Consider the following 13885-nt stretch of genomic DNA (forward strand, 5'->3'; position numbering starts at 1 on the left):
TGATAACATTTTTGATGGAAATGCTAATAATATTTAAAACTTTAGCAGGAATGGTATAGGAAGACGCATCATGCTTTTCTGTGTTCATTAAATTAGCTTCATTTTAATGTGTCCAAAGGCATTTCAGCTGAAATTTTATGAGAAGCTGCAAAACAATTCTTTAAAGAATTATGAATAATGGTCCCAGTAAGCCTCCACCTGAGTAAATTGCCTATGCATTTATTGGAAACAAGGGAATTTTGAGATAATCAATTCCTTTTGGCACGTGGTTTACTAAAGGCTATGCTCAAGCATGACTGTAACATTAAACCAGGTGAGTTCTCTTGTGGCACAGCAGTTAAGGATCCACTGTTGTCACTGCAGTGGCACAGGTTCGATCCCTGGCCCAGGAACTTTCCCATGCTACGAGCGCACCCAAAGCAAACAAACAAAAAGCTTTAAAAAATCAGAACTGTATTACATTTATAAAAGAGATGCCAAGGGAGCTCCTTTCAAGGCTCAGGGGTTAATGAACCCGACTAGGATCCATGAGGATACGGAGTTGATCCCTGGCCTTGTTCAGTGGGTTAAGGATCCAGCATTGCCATGAGCTATGGTGTAGGGTGCAAATGCGGCTAGGATCCCACATTGCTGTGGCTGTGGCTGTGGCCAGCAGCTGTAGTTCTGTTTCGATTCCTAGCCTGGGAACTTTCATATGCCAAGAGTGTGGCCCTAAAAAGCAAAGGGGAAAAAAAAAAAAAAAAAAAGAGGGGGAGACTCAAAGTTCTCATAGCCTTCTGCTAGAAACCTATCCAGTAAACAGAATGGAACCCCCAAATGATCATAATGGTACCCACACCTATTTGACTTTCTTCCCAGAAACTGTCCATCATCATGCAGTGAAAAAGACACATTAATGTCCTTTAACATGTTAAGACACTTCCTCAAGACCTCTTAACAGCATGAACTACCACCCAAATCCAAGAAAAATGTCAACAGAGACAGACTTATTTCTAAAGACTTGATAATAAGAAAAGAAAGTTTCCCGAATCTTTTTCACCTACCAAGGAGTTTTGCAATGATATAAAGGGCTTGTCCCCAAAGAAACAGTTTTCCATCACGGCCACAGTTGCTAGGAAATCGCTTCTGACTACCAGGGTTTCTTTTTTCATATTCTACAAAATCGGCTGGCACATAGTAGTACTTTGGTATGACAGGATAACCTGTGGATTTAAAAATAAACATTTAAAATATATCAAATCATTGTCCTCTCCAAATTTTCCCTTTGAGAAACTGCAAAGCAGAAAGAGAAAAAGGTTATCTAATAGAAAATTAGAAATTCTGACTCTTTTCAGAAATTCCCAGTGAAAAAATGTGGAAAAAGCCTCTGCACTTTAAAACTAATGTGACAGCATATGTTATGTGTTAGCCAACGTGTACATAATCTCCTTTAACATTTAATTTTAATACCTTTAAATGAATCAATATACAGTGTGCAAATATTTAGAGCCACAGAAGAAGCTCTCTGTAATAGGATTAGTCTGTGAAAGTTTTACAAATGAGATACCGTATAATCTCAAGTGAAGAATTATAACCCCAAGCCACTGTTTAGAGCAAAGAAATCCTCATTTCAAACATTAAGCCCATTATCTCCTCTTGATATCATTGAAGAGGAAAAAAATCCATCTTCCCCCTGTGACCAACCCATGTAAAAATATTTCTTGGTAGAAACTAATAATTACTTTAAGACTAGAATCTTTGTGGATGATATAAAGGGGGAAATCAACATTCTAACAATACTACAGAAGACGTCTTGCGATATCAGTCTGCAGCAAACTTGGGCTGTAAGTAATAAGACTTAGTTTAACTTTTCTAATAAAATTATACAGATTCCCCTAAAATTTGCTTTATTCTTCAGGCAGCAATCATGATAGTTGCATCCAAAATAGTAAAAAGGCCTACGATACACAGAGCACAGTTTGAACATCAATCTTTCAACATGGTTAAGCCTAAAGTCTGATATGTGAACTATCACCTCAATGTATCAAGGATCTACCACTGACTACAAAAAGGTCTGATGCAAGGGGTTTTAAATATATTCATTATGACATTCGTTACATTATTTCTCACACTGGACAAGTGGTTATTCGGAAAATGAGGACAATAATAACTGGTTTTAAACATGAGCACTTATTTGGATTTCAAGGTTTAACCATAAATATTTGCTACACTGACATTACAAGTATTTTAAAAGGTGAGCACATACTACAAAGTATCTACTCTAAGATACTTGCAGAGCACTCTACAGAAGATCACCGACTTCTTATGAGACAGGAATGGGGCCTGGTGCCATGACTGCCAGTTTGTACATCGTGTCCGTAAGATTTTTTTTAATCAACACACCCACCATAAATTTTAACTTTCAGATAAATATGTCTTCAAAGCTGTTCACTCATGACAATATTTTATCAGTTTACTAACACTTCCAAACACCAAAGATCTCTGGAACTTCTCCTTTGGAATTCCTTTGAGAATCTGTTTTCTAGTTACACAGAAAAATCCGTGACATTCCTTTATGATCCCAACTGGTGTTTCATGAAAACCAATATGTTACTCATAAGCCTGGGCCTTTTGACCATTTCTAAAATAATAAATCCATCCTCAGAGGATAACATTTTAGAACCATGGGGAACATTCAAAGTAATGTATAGAAAGCCCTGGAAACACCTCCAAAGAAGAGGATAGAAAGTTCACGGCAATGGTATCACCTTCGGGCTAGGGCAGAGCCTCCTTAAGTGGCCCAGGGAAGTGGGCAACACTTAACAAAGTGTTATTTCTGGTGACCTGGATAAAAATCAGTCACTTTATATTACTGTCACACTATATATGGTGAAGGAGTTTCACAGCAGGCAACAAATGAAGACTCTCTGCCCATCTGGCAAACTCCTGTGTAGTTACTATAGCCATGACCACCTAAACTTCATCTCCATCGTCCAGCCCAAGGAACTTCTTTTATAAAAGCAAATGAATTATAACCACTTAATAGATTATTCTAATTCCTGAGGCTCCATTCATTTTTTCCAATTTAACATAAACTGTTCTCCTTAAAAAGGAATCATTTATACATTTCAAAGGAACATTAGGGAATAGTGATATAAAACATGTCTTGAAAAAGCATTCCAACTATACCTTCTGTGGTGTGGTGAAGTACCGGAGTCAGAAGATCTTGATACTCTTTCACTTGCTTGGGATTGCCTCTAAAAACACCTAAAATGTAAAATAGAAAATCCAATAGCAGAGTTCCTATTGTGGCGCAGCAGAAACAAATCCGACCAGTACCCATGAGGATGCAGATTCAACCCCTGGCCTCACTTAGTGGGTCGGGGATCCAGCGTTGATGTGAGCTGTGGTGTGGGTTGCAGACATGGCTCGGATCTCGTGTTGCTGTGGCTGTGGCACAGGCTGGCAGGTATAGCTCTGATTTGACCCCTAGCCTGAGAACTTCCATGTGCTTGCAGGTGTGGCCCAAATAGGAAAAAAAAAATTCAATAGCATCTGAGATGAATAAGCACCACATAAATTATATCTTAGACAAAAAGATTAGCCCAATTGTAATTATTTTGGTAATTTTCTATATAAATAATAACAATAACATTGAGAAAAGGTAATGCAAATAAATGCATATGATATTTTTTCAGGGTATCGATTTTAGAAGGTCACATTAGCCTCTAGAATTAAAAACTGAATTTTAACTGAAAGTTCTCTATTCTTATCTGTAAATGTGAGACACATCCACAATGTCACAAATTACAGTATTCATGATTTCTATTCATAAAAATTCTTGTAAATATGAAAATATATTTGCAACATTTAAATACTTCAAAGTATTTTTTTAAATTCCTTTTTTTTTTTTCCCCCAGGGACGCACCTGCAGCATGTGGAGGTTACCAGGCTAGGGGTCAAATCGGAGCTACACCTGCCGGTTTATGCCACAGCCACAGCAACGCAGGATCCAGGCCATATCTGGGACCTACCCCACAGCTCACAGCAACACTGGATCCTTAACCTACTTAGTGAGGCCAGGGATTGAACCCGCAACCTCATGGTTCCCAGTCAGATTTGTTTCCACTGCGCCACCAAGGGAACTCCTATTTTTAAAAATTCTTTAAATGATTTAACATTAACTCAGAAAGCAGAAGAGCATATAAAAATTCAGAACAGTATATAAAATGCAGAGTAGTTAACATCACTAAGTACAGTCTATTCTGCTAGCTGAAAGGTGTCATATTTTATTTCTGCTCCTCTTTAAACTACTTACATTCTGCAGTTTAAATTTCAGGAGAAAAGCTCACTTACCATCAATCATCATGTAAAGGAAAAATATGGGAAATTCACATTCAATGCCATCAAATAGCTAAAACAGAAAATAAAATATTAAAAATTGTACCAACAATTATTTAGAAGAATTACATTAATTAGAACATATATCATTAGCATATACATACATAAAAATTTATTTATTGTAATAACAAAATTGGACTGATTTTATGTATGGCTTTATTGTTTCTTAAAAAATTTTTCTCAGAATTCTTATTATTCAAAAGCTCATTCATATAATTCACCACATAGTAGTGATTTATTCAGTAAATATTTACTAAGTACTTAGTAATGCCTGGCATCAGCTACAGGGGTCTATAAAACAAAAAGAGAGAGAACCTGCCCTAGTGGGGAGAAAGCCGTGTAAATAAACAACTGCAATGTATTACAAAAATGTGTGTAGATCAAGAACCAAGGACATGAAACATCTCAGTTTGCCCAGGGGTGGCGTCAGGAAAAATTTATATGAAGTATGCTTTAACTAGTGCTTGGTGGATTTCTCCGTGGAGATGATAAGCTAAGGGAACTCCACACAGAGAAAACAATAGTACACTAAAGAGATGCACTAAAGGATAAAGTTTGTTAAAGAAACTACCAGCAATTCAGTATTCCTGAAACAAGCAAGAAATATACAGTGAAAGGTGAAGTGGACCAAGACAACCAGGAAGGGCAAGTCATGCTAAGAGATTAAAAACTGATCAGGCCAGTGATAGGGAACCACTGGTGGACAGTGAATAGGATCAGATTTACTTGCTGGATGAACAGCTGGCAATACTGAAGTTTTAGGGCAAGAAATAAGGAGACCAAGTGGAAGGTTGCTGGGTAACAATCCAAAGAGAAAGGATGTCACCCTAAACTGATGATTCTCAACTTTAGCATTATTGGCATTTTGGGCCAAATAATTCTTTGTTGTGGGGGCTGTCCTAGGCATTGCAGGACATTTAGTAGCATCCCTGGCTTCTACCTTTCAGATGTCAATAACACCTATCAAGTTCTGACAATAAAAAATGTCTGCAGAGGAAGTTCCTATCGTGGTGCGGTGGTTAACGAATCCGACTAGGAACCGTGAGGTTGTGGGTTCGATCCCTGGCCTTGCTCAGTGGGTTAAGGATCTGGCGTTGCCATGAGCTGTGGTGCAGGCTGGTGGCTACAGCTCTGATTCAACCCCTAGCCTGGGAACCTCCACATGCCATGGGTGCGGCCATAGAAAAAGACAAAAAAGACAAAAAAAAAAAAAAAAAAAAAGTCTGCAGGTATTGTCAAACATTCTCTGGGGAGCAAAATCCTTCTTAATTGTGGATCACTAGCCTAAACCAAGAACAGAGAGGAAGGGATAGACTCTTAAGATGTAAAGGTGGCTAAATCTGCCAGCTTTGGTGAGTAACAAAGAAGGCTGAGTGAGAGGGAAGAGCCTGGAATGAACCTCGGGTTTGGTGTTTGGCAGGAGAGTGGGAGCTGTACACAGGCAGAGGGTAGGCCTCCTAGGGAGGATGTCCGAAAGGCAGCTGACACATGGCAGGGCACGCAGGGGGAGAAGGACGAGTTAGGATAGAGATCTGGGATTAACAGCGATTGCTAGTTATGACTGCATGGATAGCATAAAAGAGAACAGGGCTGGGGATGGATTCCAGCAGATAGCAAAGTATAAGGGAGGCCGAAGAAGAAATACCTGCGAAGAGAAAGACAGTGAGAGAGAGAGAGAAATAAGTAGAGAATTAGGAAGAGAATAAGGTCACGGAAAATAGAGAACTGCCCAAGATAGAGCACTTGGTTAGGACACACAAATGCCAATGAGAGGTTCAGTGAAATAAGGTCAGAAAAAAAGCATCCACAATGAGCCAGTGACATAAACTGACTGAAGCCAACACAGCTACTAGGAAGCGCTGGGGAGAGGAGCCAGATTATAAGGTAAAGGAATAAGTAGGAGGAAAACAAGGAGCCACACCTAGACCTCACCACGCTTTTCAGAAGTGTGACAACAAAGAGAGAGGCAATGGGAGGCAGACAGGAAGGGGTTTGAGTTTTTATTTTTAAAGATTTTCAATCTACTCCATTAAAGTAAAGTCTTCAGCAATGTGGATGGATGTTTACCTTTTTGCGGGAGGGTGTTACAGTTTTCCGGGCAGGTTAAAAACGGCTAGAATAAACCTAGATGTAGGGTATCTATCTGTATTTGAAATGTAAAATACTTTAAAACTAAATATTTAGAGGAGTATATTTCAAAGGGAAGTGTCTAAGTACAATAGAAAAATCACTCACCCAATGAATCAGCATGGCTCAATATAAGCAAATGGGCCTCAATGGTAGAAAGAGCTAATACTTACTGAGCTCTAACTATGTGCCAAGCACCATTCTAAGCTTATATATATATAAGCTTATATATATATATATGTGTGTATATATATATATAAACTTATTTAATCCTCATCAAACCTTTGATAATAGTAGATACTAACATTATTTTATCAATAAAGAATTAAACATAGAGAGGTTAATCAACTTGCCCACAGCCAGACAGTTGTAAGTGGCAGAACCAGAATTCAAACCCAAGAAGTCTGCCTCCTGAATCCATGCTTTAGACCATTCTATCGTGTTATCTGAAACATTACTTGATACCTTAATTTCAGCTGGTTTGTAGTAGCGTCTATTGGGATCTTCCAATGATGTTCTATACCCATCTCTCAAGAAACGCTTAAATCCGTATTTTCCTTTTAATTTTCTAATCACTTTATCAAGTGTCTGGTTAAAGAGAACTTCATCATCCAAGGCAAATGCAGGATAACTGATGCAAGGGAGCAGGGCAGCATCTGTGTTCTGGGGGCAGTAAGAAAAAGAAGAGAATGTAAGTGCCTGTGGTGATACGGTCAATGCGGCCCAAGGAGAATCTCAGAGATGAAAAGCCACTAAGGTAATCTAACTGACAGTGAGACTGCTGTGCTCTAAGGGATAGATAGATGTTTATATGGCAGGGTTTAGTAAGGGAGATAAAACTTTATTCAATAATGAGTATTTTCAGAAGTTCCTGTTGTGGCTCAGCAGTAGCCAACCCGATTAGCATCCATGAGGATGTGGGTTTGATCCCTGGCCTTGTTCAGTGGGTTAAAGGATCCAGCGTTGCTGTGAGCTGTGGTGTAGGTCGCAGACACAGCTTGGATTTGGTGTTGCTGTGGCACAGGCCAGCAGCTATAGCTCGGGTTCAACCCCTAGTCCGGGAACTTTCATTAGTCATGGGTGCAGCCCTAAAAAAACAAAAACAAAAAATTTTTCAAGATTCAATCAATACTGGACTCAAACTTAATACATTGTTTAAAGCATTGTGTAAAAATTTAACACCAATAATTAGTCATTACAACTGTCATAGCAATTTGATTATAACAGTGAAAAACAGAAAATAACCTAAATATCCAACAATTAGCTGAGTAAATTAGCAGCCATTAAAATTTATACTGTAGAAATGTTTACTGATATGGAAACATGTCCATTCACAGAACTAGGTTATCAAAAATATGAATAATGTCCTTGAAGTTTTGTAAAATAAAAATATTATATATATATATATATGTGTGTGTGTGTGTGTGTGTGTGGGAACATATAAACTCAAATACTGTTACCCTAAGATTATAACTAAATGATGGAATTCTTAGTGGGTATTATTATCATTTGCTTATTTGTGGGTTCTATTTTTCTTTTACATAAACTTGTATTACTTCTATAAATAGTTATTTTAAAACAATTAAATTATTCCATTTTGGGTGTTTTTCTAAGAATAGAGCCCCAAATAAGCCCTAGAAAAATTTACATTAGGTACTATATAGGCATGTAAGAGTTTATGAGACAAAGGAAAAAGGTGGATCAAATGAGTGAAAAGAAAGAAAGCAATTTTATTCAAAAGAAATTTACATAATATTTTCTACATTTATATATACAATATTCCATGACCAAAAAAAAAAAAAAATCGTTTTGGTATAATGTTGTTACTCTCCCACAAAAAAAAAAAAAATCTAGTTCTTTACTGCATGACTAGAACTCAAAGGACAAATCAGCTTTCTCTATAGCTCTGCTCACCTCCTGAACAAGAAAGACCACCATGGGCAAGAGGAGTTCTCTCCTCTAACCTCTCTGACAACCTTCTTGGAAAAGGGAACAAAACTGCATAGCAATCATCAACAACAGTTCATAATTTATTAATTTATTATAAAAATATCTCACATGAGATCTTGATTCTCTGGGTAAAAGTGAGCACAAAGTCTGCCGGTTGCGATTGTGGGCATCGAGATCCACAAATATAACTGACCAGGAACAGCCCTGGAATCAGAAAGAGAAAAACATTTATTAGATTGACAGAGAACTTTTAGAACATCGGGCATTTTTATTGAAATAAATTTCACATTATAAATCAATGTTACCTCAAATTACAAAAATAATAACATTTTTAAAAAAGACAAGCAAAAGAAATGAAATTTCATGAAAATACTAACAGTGGTTGGTTGCCTTTGAGAGTGACATTACAGAAGGTTTTTTTTGCCTTTATTTATTTTTTTGTTGTTGCACTCTCTGGATCAGAAGTTCCTGAGCCAGGGACTGAATCTGTGCCACAGCAATGACTCAAACTGCTATAGTGACAATGCCAGATCCTTAACCCTCTGCACTACAAGAGAACTCCTAGAAGATTTTTATTTTTTTAAATACTTCACTATTTCTCACTTTTCTTGCAATAAACATATTAATTTTATAATTATAAAAATAAATGTTATCTTTACCTTTCCCTATTTCTCTTTAGCTTTGTTATAAAAATATATTGATTTCAAGACTACTAATAAAGGATATTTATTTTAATAAAAATACAAAATAGTTTAACAATCCTGACAAGGAATAAAGAACTAATTTGGATTCATAAAAACTGAACTGTACAATCCTAAAAAAGAACACTGATAGTATAATCAAACTAAATGAATTTAGCTAAAACCTAGAATTAGATATAAAAAACTACTTGATTAAAATATGTAGGGGGAGGTATAAATTAGGAGGTTGGGATTAACATATGTACACTACTACATATAAAACAGATTAAGTAGCAAGGTTCCACAACACAGCACAGGGAAATCTACTCGGCATTCTGCAATAATCTCTATGGAAAAGAACCTGAAAAGGAATGGATACAGCATATGTACAACTGAATCACTCTGCTATACACCTGAAACTAATACAACATTATAAGTCAACTATGACTAATAAAATCTTTAAAAGAATATGAAAACAGGAGAATCTCAAATAATAAAAACATACATAATACTAGCTAATATTAACTATGTGTCAGACTTCAGTTTTATGCTTCACATGGATTATCTCATTTATCCCCATAGGTAAGTATTATCCCGATTTTACTGAAAAAGATGCTAAATCTTAGCATAAGAGAGATAAGGGTTCAAAATCAAGTCTCTGACACAAAAGCCCACACCTTAATTAAGTTATGCAATTAACCACACTAAAAAATATCTTTCAGAGTTCCCTCTGTGGTGCAGGAGGTTAAGAATCCAATATTGTCTCTGTAGCAATGAGGGTTCAATCCCTGGTCCAGCACCGTAGTAGGTTAAGGTTCTGGCAATGCCGCAGCTGTGGTGTAGGTTGCAGCTGCAGCTAGGATTTGATTCCTGGCCTGGAAACTTCCATATGTCACAGGTGCAACCCAAAAAAACAAAAAATCAAAACCTTTTCTTTGTCTTTTTAGGGCTGCACTACTGGCATATGAAAGTTCCCAGGCTAGGGGTCAAAGTGGAGCTGTAGCTGCTAGCCTACACCACAGCCACAGCAACGATAGATCCAAGACACATCTGTGACCTACACCAAAGCTCACAACATCAGATCTCGAACCCACTGAGCGAGGTCAGGGATCGAACCCGTGTCCTCATGGATACTAGTCAGACTGGTTACTGCTGAGCCACAAAAGGAACGCCAAAAAATTTTTTTTCAAGTAAGAAGCAAAACTTGAATTAAAAAAAACAAGTGTAACAAAAAATATTAATTAGCCTGCAAATCAAGTTTTAAAAAATTTACTATTTAGCCATTAGTGCTTTCCACATTCTATAGCATAATTGTTAAGTAAACATGGCTTTGTTCTTTTACTAGGGAGCTAGATATTTTGAAAACACAGAGGTGAAATTAGAATACAATGACTGCTTCCATGACAGGAGAATACTCAGAAAAATACATAGGGAAAGGAAGAACACCATCACGAATTTCATGTTGCTTCATTACCTTCTAAATCTCATACCAATGCTCATCAACTTCAGAGATGTATTTGCCCTGAGGATAAAATACCTTGACTGAAATTCAAAATCTAGTAAAACTAGGTGCTAGATCCAAATATTAGACTCACACTGTGTATATTTCTCCTGTTTACCCATGTTCATATATGAATATTAGCTTATAAAACAGAATTTCTCATTCATAATATTCATTTCTAAATCTTTTAATCTTGGCAATAAATGGACAAGGAATGAATGAGGCTGTCTCTCAACCAGAAAAATGCTAAATTGTCCTTTCTATTATTTGAAAGCCCCTACTTCTCATTAATACTCACAAAATTGAGTCCAATAAACCATCATGCAGCAGCCGCTACTGTCAGAGTAATGTGTCCTCTGCTTTGAGTAAAACAAGGCAGAACCATGACCTCTGCTCTTAAGGAGCTGATCTAGGTATGTACAGTCCTAAATCAGATGAATATTAAACAACAAAAAGACTGCACATAGCAGTGCATGACTATGTTCCAGGTGAGGGGCTTAAACGAGTGAAGAATAACAATAATAAGCTTGTAAAGTTAACAGGAGAAAAACAAAATAGGGAACTTGGAATACTTCATGGAGAAGGCAAAGACCAGAACTAGGATCTGAATTTTTGGGGGCAGGGGGAGCAAGCTGAGTGGTTAGAACAAAAGAGCAGAGAAATGAACGTGTATGAGATGTTGGGAGAAATGAATATTCAAAATAAAAGGACTTACAATTTATCTTTAGGCTGATAATTAATAAAGTTAATTACATGTCAAATCAGTTTACCTTGAATTTTTTAAAAGATACACTTTAAGTAGGATAATAAAGTGAAATGGCAAATTTGGCAACTCTTGCCATTATTTGATTAATATAGACAGCCAACTTCTATTTTCTGGCCACAAATAAATCATTTATCAAATTCACCAAAGTATTTATTCAGGTCTCTTCCTCTGGCAGCCTCTAAGAAATATGCACAATAGGGAATTCCCATTATGGTTCGGCAGATTAAGAACATGACATTGTCTCTGTGAGGATGTGGGTTCAATCCCTGGCCTGGCTCAGTGGGTTAAGGATTCAGTGTAGCCCCAAGCTGTGGCATAGGTCGCAAGTGTGGCTCGATCTGGTGTTGCAATGGCTGTGGCTGTGGCCAGCAGCTGCAGCTCCAATTTGACCCCTAGCCAGGAACTTCCACATGCTGCAGGTGTGACCATAAAAAGATAAAAAAATGCACAAAAGGACAAATAATATCATAATGCTACCATATTTTAACACTAAGATCAAAAGCTAGTAAACTATATTATTTGGCTGTTGTCTTTAAAAATATACCATGCTTTATGTATATGGCCCAGATTTAGAGAAGGATAATATTCACCCAAGGACATGGGCAGCTATTCAGAAGCAAATTTTTAAAAATGTCATCAAGAAGAACCTACATATGGAATTAATTATCACCTACTTTAAATTATCAGACACATTAATTTTAGGCCTGCAAATTTCAAAGGAAACTAGATATGTCTGCAGTGCTTTGAACACTCTGCATAATATGAGCAATCTCTCTAGTCATCACCTTTTAGATTCTGGCCTCAGATCATTTGTCAGTATCTTGATTTCTCCAATTAAAGACAGGAATATGAAAAGATGTTTTTTATGTATATGTCACTCCAGAGTATCTGATTAACTTTGGATATTTTTTCATCTTCAATTTCCCAAAATTATCACAACTCTGCTGTAATATCCTGACTCCATTCAAAGAGCATATTTTAAGACTGACAGCACAGTCTACTCCCAAACTGAGAATCTGTAATTTTCTAGTAAACACATTACAGGATGATTCAACCTGATGGTGAGGAAGAGCTGCACTGTATCATCTACCCAGGTCTCCATGACCACAACAAACAATTCTGAGATGGTCTATGGGCTACGGATGACACATATGACCTTAAGATGGTCTCTTTAGTCTCAATTCAAAAGGACAGGATTTGAAGGATTGTCCAGGCCTTCTTTCTCTCATTAGTCACTTCTCTGAACCTGAGCTAATGGGCTTGATACCCTCATCTAGCATCAAAGAACAGAACAAGATCAAGGTGATCAGTATATCTAAGACACATGATCTTTTCTGTTCTTCTGGAAACAAAACCACACCACCATGATCAGGAGACTTGGAGACTTGGTTCCCTAGCTCAGCATTAGGCAGTCCTTTGGCTCTGTGGCAGAGCCTGGAGACTGGTATTCTGCAGAAATGATATTTACTGATGGGAATTACCACTCTGCACCATGGCTGTTGTGGCAGTAGGCATGTAAAAAGGCAACTTTTCCTTACTGACCTAACCACAGATTCCAGTAGCCTTTCTTACTAGAAGAAATCCTACCCACATGTTGTTGAAGGAATCTTCAAACTATAGGGAGAAATGAACCTGAGTGTAAATTCTTAGGGTTTTAGAAGAACAGAGCTGAGACTCAGACACAGGAATCACAAACCTGTTGCTGACTTCTACGACACCTGCTAAATGTAAACTGATTTGCTTAAATATTGTCTAATATGTATATACCAGTATATGTATTTATACATCAGTACATATATTGTCAAATACACACACACACATAAAATATTTGGGGAGTTCGCATCGTGGTGCAGTGGAAACAAATCCGACTAGGAACCGTGAGGTTGTGGGTTTGATCCCTGGCCTCGCTCAGTGGGTTAAGGATCTGGTGTTGCTGTGAGTTGTGGTGTAGGTCACAGACACTGCTTGGAACTGGCATTGCTGTGGCTGTGGTGTAGGCCAGCAGTTGTAGCTCCAGTTAGACCCCTAGCCAGGGAATCTCCATATGCTGTGGGTGTGGCCCTAAAAAGCAATAAAATAAAGTATTTGGAACCATGATGAAATATGTGATTCTTTTATTAAGGATTATATATATGGATATATTTTTAAGTGCTCCAAATTAGGAGTTCCCATCATGGTGTGGCGGAAACAAATCCGACTAGGAACCATGAGGTTGTGGGTTCGATCCCTGGCCTTGCTCAGTGGGTTAAGGATCCAGCATTGCTGTGAGCTGTAGTGTAGGTCACAGATGCAGCTCTGATTTAATGTTGCTGTGGGTGTGGCATAGGCCAGCAACTGTAGCTCCGATTTGACCCCTAGCCTGGGAAGCTCCATGTGTCATGAGTGCAGCCCTAAAAAGCAAAAAATGATAATAAGACAAGTCTTATAATTTTAAAAAACAAGAAAGGAAGTGCAGGAACACATAATAACCAAAAAACTAAA

At 37.5% G+C, this 13885-nt stretch overlaps 1 protein-coding gene across 20 annotated transcripts in view; it reads right to left on the reverse strand.

Moving 5' to 3' along the window:
- PHKB (phosphorylase kinase regulatory subunit beta) overlaps nucleotides 1-13885 on the reverse strand; it is a 199113-nt gene that overhangs the window by 96096 nt on the left and 89132 nt on the right. For all 20 annotated transcript variants that reach the window (XR_014805945.1, XR_014805944.1, XR_014805948.1 and 17 more), the window contains 5 exons: nucleotides 8566-8661; nucleotides 6973-7170; nucleotides 4336-4393; nucleotides 3169-3246; nucleotides 1044-1202 (listed from right to left, as the gene is read on the reverse strand). Coding sequence is in view for 9 of the 20 variants with exons in the window: in XM_013998278.3 (XP_013853732.2) it covers nucleotides 1044-1202; nucleotides 3169-3246; nucleotides 4336-4393; nucleotides 6973-7170; nucleotides 8566-8661 (589 nt within the window). In the remaining 11 variants the exon portion in view is untranslated. The remainder of the gene's footprint in view (nucleotides 1-1043; nucleotides 1203-3168; nucleotides 3247-4335; nucleotides 4394-6972; nucleotides 7171-8565; nucleotides 8662-13885) is intronic.

Source organism: Sus scrofa, chromosome 6 (assembly GCF_054392235.1).
Source record: "Sus scrofa isolate SSC_HxYL_T2T_F1_AM1 chromosome 6, Sscrofa_HxYL_maternal_Yorkshire_Landrace_v2.0, whole genome shotgun sequence".
NCBI lineage: Eukaryota > Metazoa > Chordata > Mammalia > Artiodactyla > Suidae > Sus > Sus scrofa.